Genomic DNA, 22,438 nt, shown 5'->3' on the forward strand with positions numbered 1-22,438 from the left:
CATCATAATTGCACACGGCCTCATTTCAAAAGCTGCATCTGATCTTGTGGTCCATCTATGCCTAAGAGTACCTACATTATATTAAACAAGCTAGTGTTTTACTGGGGGGCCATGGAACATCAGCTGCTGCTGCATCTGCTTGTAGCGATGCTGTAGTAAAAGCTTTGTGGGAGCTTGAGTCGGAGAAATGAAATTCCACTAGCACAGCTTAAAAATTAATGTCACTTTGCTGCTATATTGCTGGTTCCTTATATTATTAACTCTTCATTAACCGCCACCAGCAAAAGTTGCATAATATCCTGTTCTGCAGATTAGATACTAGATCCATCATGTTTCTTTTTACATAAGCAGTGATGGTCTCTTCTGGTTACCTTGGTGTGTCCAAAACGATATTGGTTATGGTCAACATCTAAAGATGCCAGCAGTTTTTCAGCAGCTTTTCTGCTATCCACAAATGTATCCTCTGGGATTGCGCCTGGATTCAGAATGCGATACCTGTTAACAACAGATGAGCAATGAGTAAAATCGGCCCAGATTGCGCTTCTTCCCCACCTCCCTCCTTCCTCCAAAACTTAAAAAACCCCCCCACAAACCCAACAAAACCCACCCACAGTAATTTCCTGCATTGCATCTACACAGACACAAGCAAGAGCAGAGTTTAGGCAAACTGAATGGAAAATAAACTTAACTGGAATAAAATACCACAAATAAAAATGAGAAGACATGCTTTGCTTATTTTGACTGATGGGTTAGGACAGGAGACAACAGAGCTCAGCACTACCTTTGTTTAAAGTCAGCATAAAGCACCCTGTTTGGGAAACCCTTACGGCAAATGCGGATGCCCTCCAGGACACCGTTACAGCGGAGCTGGTGCAAGACAAGAAATGCATCCATTTCACCTGCAGGGGAAAAAACAGGCTACGTTACATGGGGCTTCTCCATAGGGCTTCATCTTCATCTCACTGAGGGAATGACTTGGAAAATGTGAGGTGTCACCAGAAAGAGTAACACCACTGGATAAGGTGAACACCACAGACAGTATTTTAGTACAATCTGGTGACTTAGAAGTAAGAATTGGAACGAAATAGTTCAAATATACTGAAATTTTAAGACCACTGTATTTTCCATACCTGGAGTTTTGGATTCATTTGGGATAATGCATCGTACAAAGTGAGGTGCTGTAGATTTTAGGTTAGTCATCAGTTTATTTAAGTTTTCCTAGAACAGACACATTAAAAACACAATCAGCTTAGCAGTTTAGTGGAATTCCAATCACTTAGTTCTTTGGTTTGTTGGTTAAGTTCATTAATGTCATCTCTCTAAATAGTCTCCAACCAAATTATAAGCTCACCAAAATTATTACAGAGAAATGTGTTCTAATAAACCAAAGTATGAATTAAATTTATTATAGGAATCCACATGTATTTTAGCAAAGTCTTAAAAGACTTGTTTTTTACTTACAACCCCAGAAATGTCAGAAAATCAGATGAACCACAAGCAAGATGCAGTGTCATCCTGCGCAGCATTTCTGTAAAGCCAGCCACATTTTTGCCTAGTTACTTCCCCACTCAGGGAGGATAGTTCACCTTTCCTATCAGTTCCTCATAAAAGCTAGGTCGTTGTGCTCCTGGACAAACATTTGCCCTTTATTGATCTTAATCAGACATCTCCCAGGCAGGTAGCAAGCTAGCTCAGAAGCAGCCAACCATTCAGTGCCTGCCAGTGATCCCCAAGCTCTGCAGAAAGCGTTTTGTCTAGAAATCAGAAAATAGAGACCATTTTGAAGTAGAATATGATGTCATCAGCACAACTGGCGTTCAAACTGAAAATTTCTTGTATGTCAGTCAGGACAACAAATGAAACAACCTGAGCTGGGTACTTTGCAGCTCCTTGTGTGCTGGAAAGCAGGCTTCTATTTGTGGACTCTTAAAACACTAAGTGATTCTCCAGCTATCTTTATACTTATTCAGCTGATAAAATACATGTCTTGGTTTCCAGTGATTTCCTTTCATGGAGAGTACCTCCAAACAAGATAAAATCACATGACTAGTGGGAGATAACTACTTCCTTTCCTACCTGAGGTTTATCCACAGTACAACTTCCTGAATGTTACCCATTAGAAATGGTACTAGTGGTACATTACAGGTCCCATTTTTCCCCAGGCATGATCCTAACAACAGTGTCCACCAGAAGCACATACCAGTCCCAGTAGAAGGGAATTACTGAGGCAAAAAGAGGCTATATTGTATTCCATTCAACAAGTTTTCTTTTCCATAGCACTAGGATCCAATTACAAACAGTAATCAGATTGGGACTAACAAATATCTTGCAATCAGTTCCTGTTCCAAAGACATGCATGAAGCTATAAGCCACAAAGTAAGTGATCCAGGTTGTTCACAACATTTTGTGATACTTACTCAAACAGAATAAACACCACTTAATCTCCCAATAATGCTCAAAGAAGATAAAATGGAGCAGGCCCTCATACACATTGTTTTAATAACAGTGTATTCACTTAGCCAAGGTCAATAACCCAGGCCTTGAATCAAATTCCAGTGTTGGATTTCAATTTTTTTTGTCTATTACAATCTTTAACATTGCTTTTCAATGCATCGTCTTAACTCAAACCTTCAGGTGGGAAGAAGTAAACAAACCTTGTGTAATGAGGACACTGTTTGAAAAGAAGCACCTTTCTTGCGTTTCTTTTCTCCACCCTGGTCAGCTAAGAAATAATGAAATAAATAAATAATTAAAAATCACAATCTGTATCTCAGTAAGAGGTGCATGAAGGACATGGGAGACAGACAAACCCTTCTCATAGAGCAGCTCCCTTTGAATGATAGGCATAGCTAATGACTTGGTGGCTCTGGTTGCTCAAATACATACAAAGCATTCTGAACAAGTGTGATATATCACAAGTTTGCAGCTCTTTGTCCATACTTATGATTTTTGTCAAAGACCACGGCAAACTTTCTGGATTGCATTTGCATTTCACAGCATCACTAGTTATGCCGAAAGTCCATAAATATGAATAAAGCAGTAAAATTACTTCTAACAAAATAAATTCGTCTGTAATTCATTAAAAAGTCAATAGGGTGAGACAAGATAGAAAAAGGAAAAGCTAAAGAAAAGTAATATTTATGGAAAGTTTATACTGTACATTGTAGTGTATAGACTGATTCTTATGTCTGCTATTCTGACACTCAAGTTCTGCAAGTGACATTTGTCTAGAATAGAGGAAAAAAATATTTGTAATTGTAGATATAGTAGCTTTGCATCCCCTGAATTTTGCTCAAAACTTCAGTCAAAATCACTCATATCCTCCAAAGGAATGCTACTTCCTGACATGACCTTTGTGAAGTTTCACAAGAGCTAAGCATGATGCAAAAATGTACAGCAATTTCTGCAGCTCTCCAAACACTGGACCATTAGATCACTTCCAAGAGGTCTGGCATTCTGTCACCTGTCAACAGCAGTCAGCTTAAAAGGAGCACTGAAGAGTGCAATGTGCTTGATGCAGTTATCCACAGACTTTCCCCCCTTTTTCAAAGTGACACAAGACTGGAAGAGGCTAATCTGGACAGGCTGTTCGTTTCTCCTGGCACTGTGGAAAAGCAAGGTAGTATTCTGACAGACAGGAATATCCACAGGCAAATAGGCAGCTAGTAACTTGCAAGAATTTGCTAGTGGCAGATTTTTGTTATTTACATTCAGCTCCATCTCCTAGTCACGTTGTAAAGTTCGAAGCCTGCTTGCTTCCTGAGAAAGTGTCTTAGGATTCATGACAACAACAGCTATAGAAATTAGGTTACTAATAAATAGGCTGTGAGTGCAACTTCAGGACATAACAGCTACATCTTTGTAATGGATGCCATTCTTATTTACTTAAGATCAATTTTCTGGATACTTGCTACTTGTCTTCTCACAGATAAAACAGTTTGTATAATGCATAGAGCTTAAATGTGTTCTCAGACAGACATTAGTCTTGTCAAACAAAAAACCCAACAACAGTCAAAAAGGAAGATGTATTGGCAAAATCTTCTACTTTGGCCAATGTGGAATGGTGTTCAGGTACCTTCAGTGTCTACTTGCCACTAATCCAACAAAATATTCCAAAATGGTCTCTTCAACTTTGTATTGCTTATTGAATTCTGGGTGCTTTAGCAAGGAGGACTACAGTGTGGGAAACAAGAGCTGTTCTTGTTCATAGGCATTTGTGTACAAAATCTTTTGTGCAACACTTGCCTGCATATCTGAACACTTGCATGCTCAAACTCCTACTGGAGTGCTCACAACACTGATTTCCCTGCCAAAATTTCTCAGCGGTATTACATATTCAAATTAGCTGAGTTAATGGCCTCCTTGCTATAACTGACAAACTCCTACAGATGCTGTACACATCTAAATAATTAGTCACTTCCTCATTTAGCCTCAAGTCAATTGCAGTTGAGAGAATTGTTTTGTTTCTTAAATTCATTCGCAAGCACACATCCCATGAAAGAAACGAACGGAAACCCACGTGAGCTGATTCTGCTTACCACTGTCAGCACCAACGTAGCTTTCAAACAAGCTTGCCAGGAGTTTGTTGGATGATTTTTGGAAAATACCTACTACAGTTTCATTAAGTGGGTCTTTGTTCTTCTCAAGCCACCCAATGATGTTATAGGGAACCTACAGCAAGGGATTGAAAAGAAACCAGAGGTTGCAAGTATTCCTCTTTAGAGCAGCTAATAGTTCTTTATGGTTTGGCTTGAAACCAATTACCTTTTATGACGTGCTGCTCTTAGAGCAATAACAGCCACCCAGTTTTCCACCACGTCACCCCCAGTTCTCTGCTTCCTAATTCCCAGACCACTCTTCCTAATAATTGCCATCTAAATCCCATGCACAACCCCTTCCAAACCATCCTGTCCCTACCTCTTCTCATGGACTTTGTGTGGTTGGCTGTAGAGATACCACATGTAATCCATAACCCAGGAACCCTACTAATGAGTGCTGAATTATAAAATGCTCAAGCAATAATTTCACTCCACAACAGTATGCTGCACAAAAATAATCAAGATTTTCTGACAAATTTCATTATTAAAAATCTAACTCCTGGACTTTACCAGAGCTCTGTTTAGTGGGAAAATGTGTTCCATTATTAGTACCACAAGGGGATAGAAATTCTAATTTTCTTTGCTAAATACATTAACAACTACAAATAAATAGCAAGATTTGCATTATTTATCTTAATAAATTGGCTTAATGTTCAATTATAATTTGAAATTAACAGCATCAGGTGGGTTCCAGCTCTGCTGTGCTGAGGCTTCATATCAACTCTAGCTGAATAAAAAATTTCCTGTGTCTCTCTCAAATTCTGCACAGCTGGTCTGAAAACAGAACTTTGAAACTGGGCAACTTGTGGCCTGTTCACCCCACCATCATCTGACATATTAACTATAATTTCACAGCAGAATTAATCACAGAATGGTTTGGGTTGGAAGGGACCTTAAAGATCATCTAAGTCCAACCCCCAATTAACCATATTTCCTTTGGCTTATTTGAGACATTGATCCTAATGTGAACAAAAAGTGACACCAAAATTTTTTCTTTTTTTTTTCTAACATCCCTGAAATTAGGCAGAAATTACGCAGTTCATTTGTAAAGGGAACCAAGATACAAAGTTAGATGCTGCTGCCGTTTAATTCCTAGTCTGAATCTGACTATAGGAAAAGTGATGAATGCAATACAAGTCTTATTTTCAACAAAAACACTATTAGACTTCCTCAGTTCATTTTGGTTTGTGTAGTGAAGGACTGGATGTCCTGGAGTCTGGTGGCATCTCACTGTGTTGCAATAGTCATACAGAGAAAGTAGGCATCTGCTTCTACTCCTCACTGTTCCTTTCTTCCCCTCTTCATCCTTCCCACCCTCTGTTGTTGTGTGCTATGGGCCAAATCCCAGCTGGAAGACCTCTAATACAAAGTCTACCCACCAGCAAAGGAACTTACTGAACCAGCATAATGAACAAGTTCAAAGTGAGCTTCATATTTCCTTTTCTTATCAGGCCTGGGCTTCTGTAAGTTAGGTGACTTGCCAAGATGGTTGTCATAGAGTTTGGCTTTGAATGTCATATCTGTAGCTTTTGGGAACATACATTCCTCTTCAAGGATAGACAGGATTCCCAATGGCTGTGGATTTAAGAACATATTTGTTGTAAAATGCTTAGGCTGCCTACTTTCTGTAGCTGTGTAGCCTTTAAGTTTGAGCTGATGGAATTTTAAGGCTGCAAAATTTCTTTTCATCCAGAGGAGGAAGCATTTGATTTTTCTGTTAAAATAGTAACCACAACTTTGACTATTCAACATGTTAATTCTGCCTTAGGAGGCTTTATGATGACTTCCAGAAAGGGTTTGATTTACCATTCAAGGCAGTTGAACCAACAACATTTTATTATTCATGTCTCAGGAGAAGATGAACTAACTTCCTAGCATTGGACAGATTGTTTGAAGGACTAGGAGGATCATGTGCGGATATCCTAGCCCTGGAGAAGAAAGTGATTAAGCAGAAGAGCACTTAATCAACCTTTCTACTCCAGCTGTTCCAAATATCTTGGTAACGCAAGACTCAAAATTTCATTTTTCCTCACAGATCAGCAGGGTTAGATGCCATGCCATAAGAGATGGCAGAAAGGGATGCAGCAAGTGACATCTGTCCCCACCAGGACCACATTATACTCAAAGAAGAGAAAAGGAAAGGAGTATCCCATGCTGGGGAAGTGGTGAGAGGGAAGCAATAGTTTGAGGGTAGGAAGAGAATGAAGGACTTTGCACATCAGCACGTAATGTAAGAAACAGAAGCCTCATGAGGAGAAGCACAGGGCATGTGAACAAAACACAGCATTTGCCCTGAAAAGCTGACAAGTGAGCTTGATGTTAAGCATATGTAGGACAAAGTAAATGGAAGGACAGTAGGGACAGAAAAAGACAAAAGGAAAAACCAAGGAGGATTATATAGCTATGCAAATTAACAGTTACAGCTTGTGGTGATCATTGGCTCTGTACTGCAGACATACAGAGGTCAAGCCAAGTAGCTACAAATGCCACAAATATCCTTTTTCTTTTGATTCTATATTACATGTAGAAAGCAAGAAACTTGTCCTGCTGTTTATCCTCCTTTGCTTCACTGGGACCTGAGGACATCTCCAAGGGAGCATCATGAATAAAAGCAACTCATTAATACACCTTAGCACTCCTGTATGTACCTTCTCAATGAGATCAATGCAGGCTTGCAGGTCCATACCAAAATCAATGAATACCCACTCAATGCCTTCCTTCTTATACTCTTCTTGCTCCAGGACAAACATATGATGATTGAAAAACTGTTGCAGTTTCTCATTAGTGTAATTGATGCAGAGTTGCTCAAAGCTGTTAAACTGCAGGAAGAGATAAAAAAGAAGGATTTTCACCACAGTTAACTGTGGTAAGGGCTTGGTGAAACAGCAAGAAAGAAACTGTTAACATCAAAACCCTTCTAAACAGTAACTGGTTGAGAAAATACTAAGCATAACACCAAAGGCAAAGGAGAGAGGAGTTCAGTAGCAGACTGCTGGCTGCCTCACAGGCTATACTCCAGAGTGTGGGAGTGCCCAGATTTGTTCAAGTCTCTCAGGATTCATGTGCCTTTCCTTCAGCAGCATGCCACACCTGTCCTGTAAAGCAAGACCAACATGCTCTTTGCTCTGCTGCTACACAGAGTGACAGCATTGAGCACTTATCTTCAGGAATGGATTCTGAAAAAGTTGTGACATGCTTTTCTCACATACATGTGCTTACAGCAATGATAGAATCATAGAACAGCCCAGTTTGGAAGGGACCTCTAAAGATCATCTGGTCCAACTTTTTGTGGGAGAGGGAGCTAGATGAGATTGTCTAGCACCCTGTCCAATCACATCTTGGAAACCTCTAGTGATGGGGTCTCTACCAAATCCCTGGGGAGGTTGTTCCTGTGAATGATTGTTCTCTGTAAAAAATTTCTCTTGTACTGAGGTGAAGATAGACCTCTTATACTGAGATACAAAGAGGAAGAAATATCATGTGGTATATAAAAGATTTTTTTCTCTCAAAGTGAAAGAGTGGGAACAATACATTCTCCTAATACAAATCCCAAAGCAAGTGAGATGGTTTTTGTCGTAGGTTACCACCCTCTTCCTCGTCAGGAAATATCAGCTTGTCCAGCCGTGCTAAATGCTGTTTCCTACATGCGTTAATGGAAAAAGTAATATGCACTAATTTCTTTACAGCTTTCTTGGAACTTTGCCTTCTGTTCATTTAGAAAAAGAAGTACCCACACGAGCTATTGTTTCATATTTTCTATGATGTCCTTCTACCAAGTACTCACATCAAAGATTTCAAACCCAGCAATATCCAGGACTCCAATGAAGAACTGTCTTGGCAACTTTGTGTCCAAGGTCTTGTTGATACGGACCACCAGCCATTTGAACATTCGATCGTACACTGCCTTAGATAAGGCTCCAACAGCATACAAAACCTAAAATACATGTTTCAAGATACCACTATATGGAACAGAACTCACTGTGGAACACAAGGACTTCAGTGTAGTAGCCTAATTCAATCCCTACTTATGTTTTAAATGAAATTTCACAATGGTTTTTGAAATCATCAGGACATACTTGATACAATCCCCAGCTTCTCCCCTTACCTATGCTGACTTTTCTTCACCCTGTTGTTACATAGATGTATGTACACTAACATACATAAAGTGCAGGTAAAGTACCTCTTGAGAAACAGCTGGACAACAAGCTGCAAATGATTTAATCCCTTACACTGTCATGATAGTTAGGTACCAGAAACCTCACAGGCTGAATGCCAGCCATGATGTCCAGAGCTACTGCCAATATGCTGGGGAGGTCTGTGCTCAAACTGCTCATTGTCATCTGCTTCTAATTTTTGAGGGATGTTATGGTATAAGCAGGTGATAGGAAAGTCTGTCGAAAGTATCTTCTTTACCTTAGGTATGAGTACAGGGATGGGATAGAAGCCTGTCCAGCAGTTTTCTAGTTCCTGAGCCTCTACCTCAGCCTGCCTTCAAACAACAATTTTCATTGTAACCAAAATACTGCAGCATCTTCTACAATACTGCTACAGCTGCAGCAGTGCTAACCCAAGGAGTTTGTTTCCTAAATTAAGGGATACCTTTAAGTGGGTTTTGCTTTTAGCTGATTGAGGTCACACAGAGCTTAAAATTACATGAATAATGAATGAGTGAATAAATAATCCATGGCTCAACTCTTCTAGGTAGCAATTCTCATACAGAGTTAGATAGCAGTCCCCATGTGGTTTTACTGCACATGGTTTTCTTGAGTGGCTGCTACTAACACATCAGGAAAGAAATCCCATCAAAGGCAGTACTGGCCACTATTCTTTTGTCAGTGTCTTTACCAGTTTCCAGCATTTTTACTGTCTATTCTCCCAAGTTTGGGGATATAAAATGAGGTAGGTACTAGAGGTACACGTTAATATTTCTGGCAGCTGTCTGTCTCTCAGATGTTACAGATTAATCCTCAAGTCTCATGGACCAAGCATCCAAATACCCTGAAATCTTCTCCTTACCTGTTCAACACTTTGACCTTTGGTCACATACTCGTTGCCAACTTTCACTCTAGGGTGCAATAAACCCTTAATCAAATCTGAGGAGTTGATTCCCATTAGGTAGGCAGCTTTGTCAGCACCTGAGCAAGAGAAACAAGGTTTCAACTGGCTTTAAACTTCTACATGGAAACATGCCTACCCAAGGAAAAAAAAATGAAATACATCTGCTTCTAAAGAGAAACTGGATAAAGGCCTTGCTTCTTTTAATGATTTGTGTTAGGTATGTCTGTACTCTCCCTTGTGATAGAGAAGGTCATCTAGCTACCTTAGACCACAATTGCTGCAAGAATCACACTTGAGAAACTCTTCAGGTATAGGGAAAATAATGTATCTCCACACTGGTTATAGACAGTTTCAGGTACGAGAGGAAGAAGCAACACCTGAAGACATGAAAGAGAAAGCTAAGGCAACAACATTTTCCAAAGATTTTGTTCAAATGGTTAGAAAAATGGAATTTCATTGGGTTGCTCTGACTGTACCTGTTCACCTTCTACTAAGTAAGGTTACCCACTGCTGAATAAGCCACGGCTACAAATAAAGCACAGAACTGTTGGCTGGACAGAAGCTACTTTGTGCAAAGTCAAAGCAAACAGACTGCTTCTTCCTCAACACAGTGCACGACACATGACAGCCTTCTGAAGGCAAGGAGTAACTTCAGGTATTCTTCTTACTTTCAGTGCCATCAGCTTCTGCCTGTTCTTCTCTGGGTCTTTGTTTGAATTTCATGTTCCCAAAGTGCATGATGGCACCTGTGAGCTTGTAGGAACCAGACTTCTCATCTGGCACAAATCCCAAGATGTCCATGGCTTGCTGTGAAAAGGAAATGGCCGATATTTTGTCACTTCCCTATTCGAAAGCAATGGCATTTTTAAGCCTCACAATCTGCCTTTGCATGGCAGATATTACTGCCCTGCCAAGGGCTGTTATCTCACAAATCAGACACTGGAATACCCTGAAGATCCAGCAGTGGCTGGGGAGCTCCCTTTATCTAGGATTTTATAGATCAAAATTATAAGAATATTGTGCCCATAGGCATTATATGGAGCAAGGCAAGATTCAAAATATAAGCTTATTTGGTCTCATGCTTCATATTATGAATGCAGTTAAGACCCATTTTTTCACGTTTGTCCAGTAGTTTCAGTGTCAGCAGTTAGGCTCCTGCCAGCACTTTTCCTCCCCACACACACCTAATCTATGAAGCACAAAGTTAAATCAATGCAGGCTTACATCTGTTGCTATCAATTCTTCTCCATCATCCAAGTTGTCCACTGTAACTACTCCTTGTGAGCAAAAGTGGTAGTCATATGGGTTGGTAGATACCAGTAGCATATCTGTAAAAGAATTGGTAAAGTAAAAGCTGCCATTCATTCTGGATATCTCCCCAAAAATGGAGATTGAAAGATCAACTCTGGCATACATTTATTTCTCCACAACTATTTGTGAATTTTGTTTTGTGTTTGTTTGTTTGTTTGTTTGTTTGTTTTTTGTTCCTGCCCCTGCTTTTGGTAACTGCAGGGCAGCAACCAATTCTTTCATTCTACCATTCCAGTCTGAAGACCAAGATTTAGAGAAAGTGTGAATTAAAAGAATATGGCCATACTGCACACACATCCCTTAAGCATGTTTTGCAGTATATACTGAGTTCATAATTTCCCATATAGCCATATAGCCCTACTTCCTGCCTCGCATGCCTCTAGGTGTAAAACTCCCACCTCACTACAGAGGAGGAAACCATTTCAGTATGATCCAAGACAAGGACAATGGGCTTAATTTCCCTCTTTTATAAAAGACTCACAAAATAGCAACTTCTAGGACTCTTTCCAGGACACTTGGCTCTTGAGGAACAAAAGTCTGAATATGACTCTGCCTTTCTCTCCTCTTTCCTTTTCCTTCACATCAAGACTCAAAAATGTAGAGTTGTTTTCTAGAAAGTTAGCTGGCTCCAAAACTACAGGGAGAGTCCTGCTTCCCTAAATCAACAGAAAGTTTCATCCACATTCAGCAGACCAAGGTTTGGTCTAGATTTCAATCATCTCTCTATATACAAACATACCTACATGTCTAAATATGTGTATATGTAAATATACATATCTATCAATATATGTGCATATAAAACTATATTCTAAGTCTGTGTTACTTTGCTCGGTATGTTATGTATTCATTTATCTACATTTATACTTTTCTACATATATACTTATCTATGTGTTTAGATACAAACACATACATTTCTTGTCTACAAAACAAAAGTCACCATTGTTTTCAGTCTCTTCAAGAGCCTTCAGACATGCTCCTGCTGGCCAGAAAGGTGTGTGCTGTTGTAGAGTATACAGACAGTTTATGAGAAAGAGCATGTTTTCCCAGCATAGGGATTCACACAGAAATCTCAGTGCAATGCTTCCTTGAAATCTTTCCCTTAATCATCACTAATTAGGTCATGTAAAAGTTAAGAGGGTTAGTGACTTGACCACGCACTGTCAGGATAATAAGACTTCAAAACAGATTATAAATTGCTATGGCTTAGTAGGACTTTAGTGCAGCCATAAAGTAACACTTCAATGTGTTTTATAAAATGTGTTTCACCAGAGCACAAATTACAGTTAGCAAGCCACTTGACTGAAATAATTTGTGAAGGTTTTACTGAAAGCATTAAGAGATGGGAGTAGAGAGGTATGGTCAGCTCTCTGCTTTTCTTCAGCAGGTCTACAGGACCACACTCAGCCAGTGAAGACTTGAAAGAGGTAATTGTCACACAGTGGCAGGCAGCTTTGCATACCCTCCCTTCCTACAGAACGTGCTAGGATGCCAGTTTTGGCACTTGGGGCAGAAGGAAGGAACTAGCTTTTCTTCATGGACTTAGAAGCAAATCTCCTCATATATGAATATCTGAATAATTAAATTTTTATTACCACAAATGCTTTTGGAAGAGCAGCACTTTCTAGATGCTTTGGGACCTTGGATTACACAAATTCTAAGGGATGTTTTCTGCCTTTATATCACAAGATTTCAAAAGTCCTGTCTGAGCCTCATTCCCTTAGTCTCATCTGTAGTATCACTTCACTTTATAGGCTACCTGCATCAGTATATAACAGAAAAATGGTCTCTGTTGCTGCCATTGGAACAGCATATTTAAAAGAGTGTATTTGACAGTGGAAGTTCCATCTTCTCAAGTGGAAGTGTAAGGGCCTTTCTGAACACAGGTTTGCTCCCTGCCCTCTCCTCAGCCACTGTCTACTCAGCTAAAGGTTGGTTCTTAAAAGCTGTAGATCCATGTAATACTTACCCAGTAACTCTGGTTTCTTTCCTGACAGGATTTGGTAGAAGATATGATAGTCTCTTTCACCCGGTTGCTGGAAAATCACTCGAGATTTCTCCAATAAATCTAGTTGCACAAAGAAAAATTCAGTGAGAAAGGCTTTCCAACCTTTCAGCTGGGCAATTGTATTTTCTTTAAAAAGGAAAGATTTTGCTGCTTACAAATCTCAATATCAGCAGATGACAGCTTGCCTGTGGTTCCAAAATGGATTCGGATAAATTTACCCTAATTCACACAGAAGAATATTCTAATTAGTACATGTGGTATACAAAGAGGGAAAAAAAAAAAGGATGCTGCTTGAAAGGCAATCATTTGTCCCAAAGAATCAGTTTATGCTAACTCCTTGACTTTGCACAGGTGGATTTTCAATGAGAAGTATTAAACAATGACAGAACACTTTTCCAAGCCCGAATCTGTACATACAGCTATGTAATCAGCTTGTGGGAGAAGGATAACGGGGCCCTTATCTGCCAGGCTAAGCTATGGGAACGCACGTAGCTTCCAGCTTCATGATGCAGGGTTACTGTAATGCAGGACTCAGAGCAATGAGCCTGGGCATGAGACACAGGCTCCTTTTTTTTTTTTTTGACTCCCCCTCATTTGCAGTCCTAACTCATATGCGACTACTTAGGTCTGAAGGGTGCTGTGAATTTACACTGCTTTGTCCATTAACGCTGCATATTCATTGTGCATTTATTATTACAGAGCTGTTATTAACTGTCCATTGTTGAAGGGGACCTCGTTACAGTAAGTTACAGGCTTACAAAACGTGAGGAGTTGTCGTTTCTCAGGGTTTTGGCGTTTCCAAAAGCTTCTAGGGCTGGGTTTGCCTGAATGATTTGATCCTCCAGGGTTCCCTAGAAATCAAGGTTGAAGTACTATTAAGAAACCTACAAGTCATAAGATCATAAGTCATAAGTCAGCTGTCAACTGTAACTCAGCCATGCATTCACGAAGAGAGAGAAGCTTCTGTAGCAAAGTGATTGAACTCCTCCCTAGGCGTGGCACAGTGTGAATAGCAAAACAGCAAGATCATCAGTCAATTATGAGAGCTTAAAAGGCCTCAAACATTCCACTGCTCTCTGCTGTTTTGCTTTGCAGATTTCATTTTTCATGCCTTCTGCATATGAAAGAAATCACCATTATCCTCCCATGTGCTGAGAGGCATATAGGGACATCTGAATGAATATGTGTAGGAGAGGGGCTGTTGAAGACAGTGACAAGCACTAAAATGCATTAGATTTGAAAGCAGTCAGGGCTTGTAATATTTGGGATTTTTTGGAGACGAGAAAAACATTAGCTGTCACTTGCACAAACTTCACTTTGCTGAAGTGAACTACTCTAACTGCTTGGGCTCCAGCAACGCTTCGCTGGAGGAACCACACAAAGTGCAACGCTGAGGTTCATGACATGGACTAACAGAGCCCAGTATCGTTTTCACATGGGAAAGATAAAATAGCAAAGCTCATGACTTACCCCAGTTTTGGTAGCTGGTTGCTGTCAAAAAAGGAACACAACAAAGAGAGAAAAAAAAGACAGAATGTGAATCCTAACATGAAAGATATCACAAAAGATAGAGATTAGCAAGGTTAGATGTCTAGTGGGTACCAACACCAGTCAGACTTTAAGCCCCCCTTCAAAAAGCAGGTGTGACTGTTTTGTGTTTATCACACATCTCAAAACAGACAAGTGCTGTTTCTACTCATCTTGGGTTTTTTAACCCCTGCTTCAAACTACTACCTGGTTTTGCTCTGGAGGTGTTTCACAATGAATCAAAAGGTTAACTAACTGGATAGAGAAAATAGACTGGTGCCAGGTGGTAGGGCTAAGAGGATGTATATGCAAACAGACAAGTTTTAGACAATTAGATTGTGCTGCACTTAAATTCTTGGATTATTTGAGAAAAAGGGCTGATGATAATGAAAATAAAATGTGACCTGCAGTGATAAATTACATGGAATACCTTCCAGTTGCAACATCTGTTATTTACGCAATTGTTCCATGAGCACACATTGCACAATTTTTCCAGACACCGTTCTGAGTATCAGCCTCACTGCAAACAGGAAGCTGGCTCTGGACCACTCAATTGTTCACTCAGAGAGCCTTGCAGGCCACAGATGAATGTATATTAGATTTTGGTGATGTGAGTCATGTGTTCAGAATCAGTCCTGACTGAAATTTTTGCCTTATAAATACAGTTCACAGGAATCAGTTAATTCACCATAAAGGAACATTGAGCCTTCAAGTGCAATAAAGCTCATAGTGAAAAAGCTCATAGCAACACAGACTAAAAAGCATGAATACAGTATTCTCTGTAACCTTAGAGAGCGCTTATAAGCAGAACAGCATTTATCCAAAGAGAAGTACAAAAAAGCTGATTGAAAAAAATATTTTGTCAAAAATTTGCTTTTACGTGGACAAAAAAAGCTTTAAAAGAACCAGACATTTTGATGAGAAATGATACTCCTAGTCCTTTTGAAGACTGTTTTCCAAGTTTAAAAATATCAGTTTCCTTAATCTTTGTACTCTCCCCATCTTTCAACCAGCTTTAACACTATCAGAAACATATTGAACAGGCACACACGAAAACCAGAACTCCTGGAAAAAAGTGTCAGCAGCAAGCAGCTGTTCAGAAGCAGGAAGAGTTTTGCTGCTGTCTGGAGCATGGCAAGTCCAGGTGAGCATTGCCCTGCCACACGCAGAACAGCATGCTCTGGGTAATGCCATGTAGAAGCATCAAGTATCTATTCCCAACAGTTTATTTTCTTAACTCTGCCTGTTGGGGTCTAGCACATGGGCTAGTGTTCAGCGTGCAGGCTTTTGAGGTTAGTGGTACATAACTAAAAGACCTTGTGAGTCTGAAATGAAGCAGCCACCCAGCAGACTTACATTCTTTTTACCAGGTTCACCCAGGGCTGCCACCGTGGCAAAGTACTGGATGACACGTTTCGTGTTGACAGTCTTGCCAGCACCGGATTCTCCGCTAAAGGAAGGAGGAAGAGAACATGGGCGTTGCTCAAACATCTGCAACTCATCCTTTCATTCTCCTGTCCTGCTCCCCGTACACAGGCTGCTCTCAGAATTGCTGGCTGATTTCTGCAGCCTGTTGTTTGGACATTTCAGTGGAAATCACATTAAATTGACTGAATGAAGGGGTGAACACCTACGACAGCAGCAACTAACTTTATTTGACTGAGCTCAGAAATCTTGTACAAAGCCACGCTACACTGAGCTTCATTTAAGGGCATGAAGTTTTATTAGAAACATTCAGAGGGAGGACCTGAGGTATACCTATATAGAGCTAATGAACTAGAAAACAGGAAAGCTGCAGTAATTTGCCAGTGTTATCCAGGAGCACATGTGAACTGTGTAGAGGGACACTCAACTCTCCACCTATTATGTTTTCCAGTAAATGACATGCCTCTTTTTTGCCTTAGTCATCTCCCTCACTTTAGATGTGTCTACACAATATTCTTCAGCATCATTTGCAGCAAGAGCAACCACATTGAAAAGGAGTCCTCCATGTCCAAAAATAGGCAGCCACAGCAAGGCTAACACTGGAAGATGCTTCTTAAACTGCCTGTTGAATTGTTTTCATGCCTACATGGAATGAACACCAGATGGGGATCAGAAATGGGCCAGCCTCCATTAAACCCTTAGCTACTCCTTTCCCACGGGGCTCAAGACAGCCATCAGACAGCCAAATTGCCAGTCATTTGGCTTGGACCAAGTTCCATGTAATATAACTGAGCTTTCAAGGGTCAACGTATATTTCAGTAGGACTTTTGTCTTCTAAGTTTTTTGCACCAGAAAGTCTTAGATCAATCAAAAAAGAAGAACTTACGTGATCAGCATAGACTGATTCTCCCGATCTGTAGAGGGGAGGGAAAAAAAAAAAAAAAGACAAACTTAGTAGGCTGTACAAATTGCTTATTTTAATTGCAAATGTGTACCAACTATTCCAGAATCAGTCCTGCAAGGACAGGAGAGAATTACATGAAGCACAGATGGAAAGATAAAAACTATCAGTCATCTAGTCCGACCTTCTGCAGTTGAAGTTCTAACCCTGCCCTGACTCCTCCTCTTATGTTTTGTTCAAGTCTGTATTGAAGACCTGTCAGTTGTGCATGTTCCACCCGTCTCTGGGAAACTGTAATAAAGAAAGTAATTTCCTGTCATCAAAATGTTTATTTTCTTACTCCTGAGCATGTTTTGGCTCACATCTGACCCTTCCGCTCCTGCAGCACTAGACCAGCTCAGGTAATTTTGTTGTTTGTTCACAGGCTGTTCCATACTATGTGTACACACTCTTCTTCACTCGGCCATGCTGCTGGAATGAAGTTTTATAGTGTCCCAGCTGTTAGTAGCCTGATCAGAAAGAAGCATGCATTTAGAATACTTTTCAACCTTAACATTTATTAATCAGGTCCATCAAATGCTAAAATACAGCAGCTTCCCCATCACATTGAGCCTAAATTCCGCTTCTTTTTAAATTTCAGCCATCATGACAGGCTACATATTGGGCAGCCTGGTCACATTTCACCCTTATCTGATGAAAGAGCATCTCTTTGCAGAACCTCTGCCCAGCACCTTCTCTGCCCTCACAGCCATGGCACTTTCCATTTTACTAAAACCAGATGACAGCAGGATGTGCTCCCCCCAAGTCTCTTTGATATTTACCCTGCCAGCTCACAGGGCCTGTTGTGAGCACATCACTGCTGCCCTCTGCTGATAAACTCTTTTCTCCCGGTAATTTGAGGGTCAGGACGAGAAAATTTTGCATACTGGAATTCGATGCCGCAGGGTCGGTGCCCTGACACGCTGCAGGTTCGTGCAAGTGATGGGCACACAGCACCCTAGGTAGCTGGCCTTCACTAACCTCCGAATCCATGCGTCTTATAAGCTTTAGAATACTGAGCATAAACTGTCTCTGAGTTTGTTTTTGAGCTTGCAAAAATACTTACAGACCTTCAGGGCATGGCCCTATTTCTGTTAAAAACTGATGGATTCACCCAGTTCAGACAGCGAGATTCGTGCACTTGACAGATTATCCATATATGGAGTTTGCTGTCACCAGAAATACCACAGGGTAGATTAAAAATAAATAAATAATGACTATTAAACCCAAATTACCCCGACTGCCAAGCCCCTGTTGCTTGTATAGCATTTGTACGTTTTTTGCACACTGCAAAAGCTCTCATAAACTTCCACCTGCCAGCAGTCACATTGGTTAGGTAGAGCAAAGCCAACCGGGAAGGCAGAGGGTGCCACTCACTGCGCAGCATGTCGTGGTACGCGTTGTCAGCGATGGAGAAGATGTGGGGGGGAGCCTCCGAGCGCCTCTTGCCTTTGTATGCAGCAACCACCTCTGACTTGTAGACAGGCAACCACTTGTAGGGATTTATAGTCACACAGAATAAACCAGAATAGGTCTAGAGAGGAACACAAAACAAGAGTGAAAAAAACCTGAACCACTCAAGGAATAAAAAAAAAGTCTTAGTTAGGCAAACAGGACCTGGCGTTGCCAGCTTCTGATTTCACTTTGAATTCTGACTTGAATTTAAGCCTTTGATCTGAATTTCTAAAGCTACTGGTCTGCTATGTGACTTCACATTTGCACTTAATATCAAAACTACAGATGTTAAACAGTCTTCCAAAGAGGGGGAGAGTATTTTTGGAATGACAACCAGAAACATAAACAGCCCCTTCAGCAAAACAAAGGAGCAGCAAGTAGACCCACGTCTGATTTTCTGCCTTGCTACCCTTGCTACTCTTGAAAGCAGTCAACATGAAGGAAAGAAAAGTTACAGCTTTCCTGATTCAGTTCCATTCTTAGGCACAGAAACAATCACCTGTTATTAATCTGATGTGAGCATCTTGGGACAATTTCTGGTGGGTGTTCAAAGAGAAAACAACTTCATAGTATAATTCCCCAAAGCTGTGGAGCTTTTTCAGCTTTTGGAAAAACATAGTTGGTAGAAAACTATCTTTATAGTCACTCTTTGGGCTATCCACATCAGCTAGCTGAGGCCTGATCATTCTGAGAAAGGAGGAGTTTTCAGTTTTAACCCCAGGGAATCAGTGTTAGCTGGTAATTTTTCAGATACTTAGTCCAGATTGAAGCAAAAATCTTCAGAGAAATCCAGTTATTATATGGGCACAAGCACTAAGTGCACATGGATTAATGAGCTCTGTTACATTCTAAAAGTTTCGGGTGAAATCCATGTGCCTTCCCCTAAAATGAGCATTAGGGCCTGCTCCAGAATGGTCCTTAGTCCTATTTTTTACAAGGAAAAGAAGAACCCTAACCAGTAATTGGATTAAGGCAAGATGACAAATTTAATTTTCTACCTATACTGATCTTCAAGCAAAGCTATGCTTTAGGCCATGTATGTCCTTACAAGGCTTATTGGAGAAACGCAGAAAATCTTTAACACTCAGAATTTAAATGGGAAAAAGTTGGATTTGCTCCTTTAATGAATACCATAAACCAGAACAGGGATTAGCTAGAAAAATGTATAGATTCCTCTGACTAATTTCAGGCACAACTGAATGCAGAAAAATGAGAACAAAAAAGTTTGGCCTCATAAAATTAGGTGCTACTGAAGTTTGCTCAGGTGCTGACAGAAATTATGGTAATGATGTCATGGGGAAGATACAGAGCAAGGGAAAAGGCCAGACTGAATCAAGACAGATGTCAGCACTGAAAATGAAGGGAATAAAATTACTGAACTAAAGATAGAAAGGCTCATGCTGAAAAGAAGTTATGTGCGTGCTCTAAGCTTGAGGCATTGTTTCTTAACAAGGAAATCTCCATGGCTGGTATTGACGTGGATTAATATTAGGAGAGGAAAAATAAACTAGGTCTCCCCAATGCCTTGATTGCTGAAAATATGTCCCATGACTCCCCTCTCCTAGGCAAGCAAGCAAAACCAAAGAACTAGACAACATCTTATTAATTCATTTTGTCTGTCTGCATTCATACACAAGCCAGCTCCATTTGACTTCTTTCCTGAAAAGATGAGCAAGACCCTCAGTATTGTGACTTATCAAAGTTGTAAACTGAATATGAAGAACACAACATGTTCAAGCATGAATCCTGCACCTGAAATGCAGCTTTCTAAATATACCCTTGTGATGACCCTTACATAGATCATCCAGTTGCTGTAGCGCTTTCTCAGGTTGTACAGCACAGATGCCTCGTTCAGATGGGTCAGCATAGCCATGTCCTCAATCATGTCAAATTTGGGAGGGTTCATTGACTGTACATCATCTTCTTTTATAGTCAAGGTCTGCAAAGACAAGTACAGCAACACTGTAAAACAGTGGGATTTTCTGTTGCTTCATGCACCTTATAGAAGAAATGTTTGATTTTGTTCCTTCCCCCCTCACCCCCGCCCCGTTTTCACCGTTATCAGAAGAATGAGGGAAGGCCAAGATGATAAAAATGAGGAGCATGGTGGTATGGCCACGAAAGGAGCCATGGGATTTAGTTACAGCCCTGGCTTTTACCTCTGGGGTCAAACCAGAACTGGCTGTTTGCATACCTCTGCTCACAGACTGCTCGCTGCAGTGTGAGCTGTCCCACCCACCACATTGCTGTTTTCCCTTGGTGGTTCCTCCTGCGTCATTCTGATATGCCATCAGTTACTGGGGCTTCCCATTCTCAGCCCATTTCATGAAACAGGCAGTGGAGCTTAAACCAGGACAGGCAATTTCTGGAACTTGCTGCCCTGGACCTGTTAGTCACAGGTAAAACCAGTTTTGTACCCTTCCATCTGATGTCTGCACGGTCACTTTGCCACCGCTGGTTTCGGTAATTTCAGCTTCAACGTAAGCTTTCTTATCATCAGGAACCCAACATTTCTTCTTCCCTGTGAAATTAAGGAGACCAAGGATTCACAGCCTTGCATCAAACAGTAACACCATGCCAATGGAGATTGCTGGGTTACTTATCCTGCACAACTGACACAGAACTTTTGGGACCACAGCAGATCGGCAGTGCTGGGGAGCCGCCTGCCAAAGCAGAAGGCGTAGGGCTCCCAAATGTTGTCTCCCCTTTCAACTACCACTTGGCTTCCTCTAGATCCTCACAGCACAAGGTGTCAAAATATTTCACAAATGCTGGCTAGCTTCAGCCTCCATGGGAAATCCATAATCATTATCACCAGTGTGCAGATGGAGGAACTGAGATCCAAGCCCAAATTAAGGCATTTGCTAAAAAGTCACACAGAAAATTGTGATCTGAGAGAGGAATTCAGCCCACATTATTTGCCTGCCAACTATCAGATTTAACCTTATTCTTGCACATTCTTGAGAGGTTTGTCTTGCAAAATGGCAATGTGAATAACTCACGCTGAGTTATGTATGTGGCTTTTTAGAGTTTGGAGTAGCTGCACTAGACTTTTAGGTCACAGCAGCTATTCCAAATAGCAAAATGCTGTGGTTATTTGGAGTATTTATACTTACTACTATACCTCAGGGCTCATATAAATTCACTTAATGAAAAATAAATTATGGTAAACTAAAAGCTATCATCAGATTATCATACAGCCTGCAAACCAAACAGATGCACAGGTACTACATAATAAGATATCTAGTTAGGCCACAGAATCTCTTTCATTACAGGAACATCCACGTGTGGTGTTTGTCATTCAATCAGAAAAAGAATTGATCCCCCATTTAGCAGAGTGGTATATAATACACTTTTCTTCTAAATAGTTAATTACTTATCTACCATAAACTGATAGATTATTTCTATTTAGTACCACCCAATGGTTTTTAATAGCTTTTCAGAACAAAGAAACCAGAACTTGGCTGAACCCACTACCTCAAATAACAGCACAACAACAATGGAGGCTTTGCATCCTGCTTTGCTCTGCATTCCCAAAACTCCACTTGGATGCAACCCGCATCCCTCTTAACTGGCCCCTAGCAGCATAAGGTGTACCACGACTCACCATCAAAGGCAACGGTCTGTGCCATCATCAGCTCCTTCTCGCTCTTTCGGAGGAAGGGAGCAGCCTCCCCGAATTCTGACATGTCCATCATCTTGGCAAGGGTTCAAGGTAGGACAGCTCAAAGAAGAAAAAGAAAGGGACCTGGTCTACCAGAGAAAGGGAGGGGAGGAAGAGAAAAATCTATTGAATAGATCACCTGAGGCAATACAAAACACTCAACACAATGTGGCAGGTGGCTGATCAAAGTGGTGATTAATTTGAAACACAAATACCTGACACAAACTTGGGGCTCTACTGAACCCTCAGTTAAAACCTTCCCTGGCTCAGCTTACTTAAAGCCAGCCAGATCCTGTGTACTGAAGTTCAAAAGCTCAGCATGGGTCACAGTTATCTCCACGGGAGAATTTAATCTCTTCTTTGTGGCACAAATGGTGCTTAAGAGCAGGAGATAAAACAGACCACTAGAAGCTGTGATTTTAAAAACCACTTGGCAGGGGTGTGTTCTGGCCCCC

General features: G+C 40.7%; 1 protein-coding gene across 1 annotated transcript in view; it reads right to left on the bottom strand.

Moving 5' to 3' along the window:
* LOC103773113 (myosin heavy chain, cardiac muscle isoform) overlaps positions 1-22,059 on the bottom strand; it is a 45,111-nt gene extending 23,052 nt beyond the window's left edge. The window contains exons 1-21 of the mRNA XM_008940469.1: positions 21,927-22,059; positions 20,737-20,840; positions 20,115-20,258; positions 18,242-18,398; positions 16,811-16,838; positions 15,856-15,949; positions 14,443-14,463; positions 13,731-13,823; positions 13,128-13,191; positions 12,934-13,032; positions 10,881-10,984; positions 10,325-10,463; positions 9,615-9,733; positions 8,383-8,532; positions 7,247-7,417; positions 5,994-6,173; positions 4,539-4,671; positions 2,655-2,722; positions 1,131-1,218; positions 782-899; positions 372-495 (exon numbers count right to left, since the gene is read on the bottom strand). Coding sequence (XP_008938717.1) covers positions 372-495; positions 782-899; positions 1,131-1,218; positions 2,655-2,722; positions 4,539-4,671; positions 5,994-6,173; positions 7,247-7,417; positions 8,383-8,532; positions 9,615-9,733; positions 10,325-10,463; positions 10,881-10,984; positions 12,934-13,032; positions 13,128-13,191; positions 13,731-13,823; positions 14,443-14,463; positions 15,856-15,949; positions 16,811-16,838; positions 18,242-18,398; positions 20,115-20,258; positions 20,737-20,840; positions 21,927-22,017 — 2,289 coding nt within the window. The 5' untranslated portion in view covers positions 22,018-22,059. The remainder of the gene's footprint in view (positions 1-371; positions 496-781; positions 900-1,130; positions 1,219-2,654; positions 2,723-4,538; positions 4,672-5,993; positions 6,174-7,246; positions 7,418-8,382; positions 8,533-9,614; positions 9,734-10,324; positions 10,464-10,880; positions 10,985-12,933; positions 13,033-13,127; positions 13,192-13,730; positions 13,824-14,442; positions 14,464-15,855; positions 15,950-16,810; positions 16,839-18,241; positions 18,399-20,114; positions 20,259-20,736; positions 20,841-21,926) is intronic.
* Between the last annotated feature and the right edge of the window lie 379 nt (positions 22,060-22,438).

This window comes from Merops nubicus, unplaced genomic scaffold, assembly GCF_000691845.1.
Source record: "Merops nubicus isolate BGI_N331 unplaced genomic scaffold, ASM69184v1 scaffold12905, whole genome shotgun sequence".
NCBI lineage: Eukaryota > Metazoa > Chordata > Aves > Coraciiformes > Meropidae > Merops > Merops nubicus.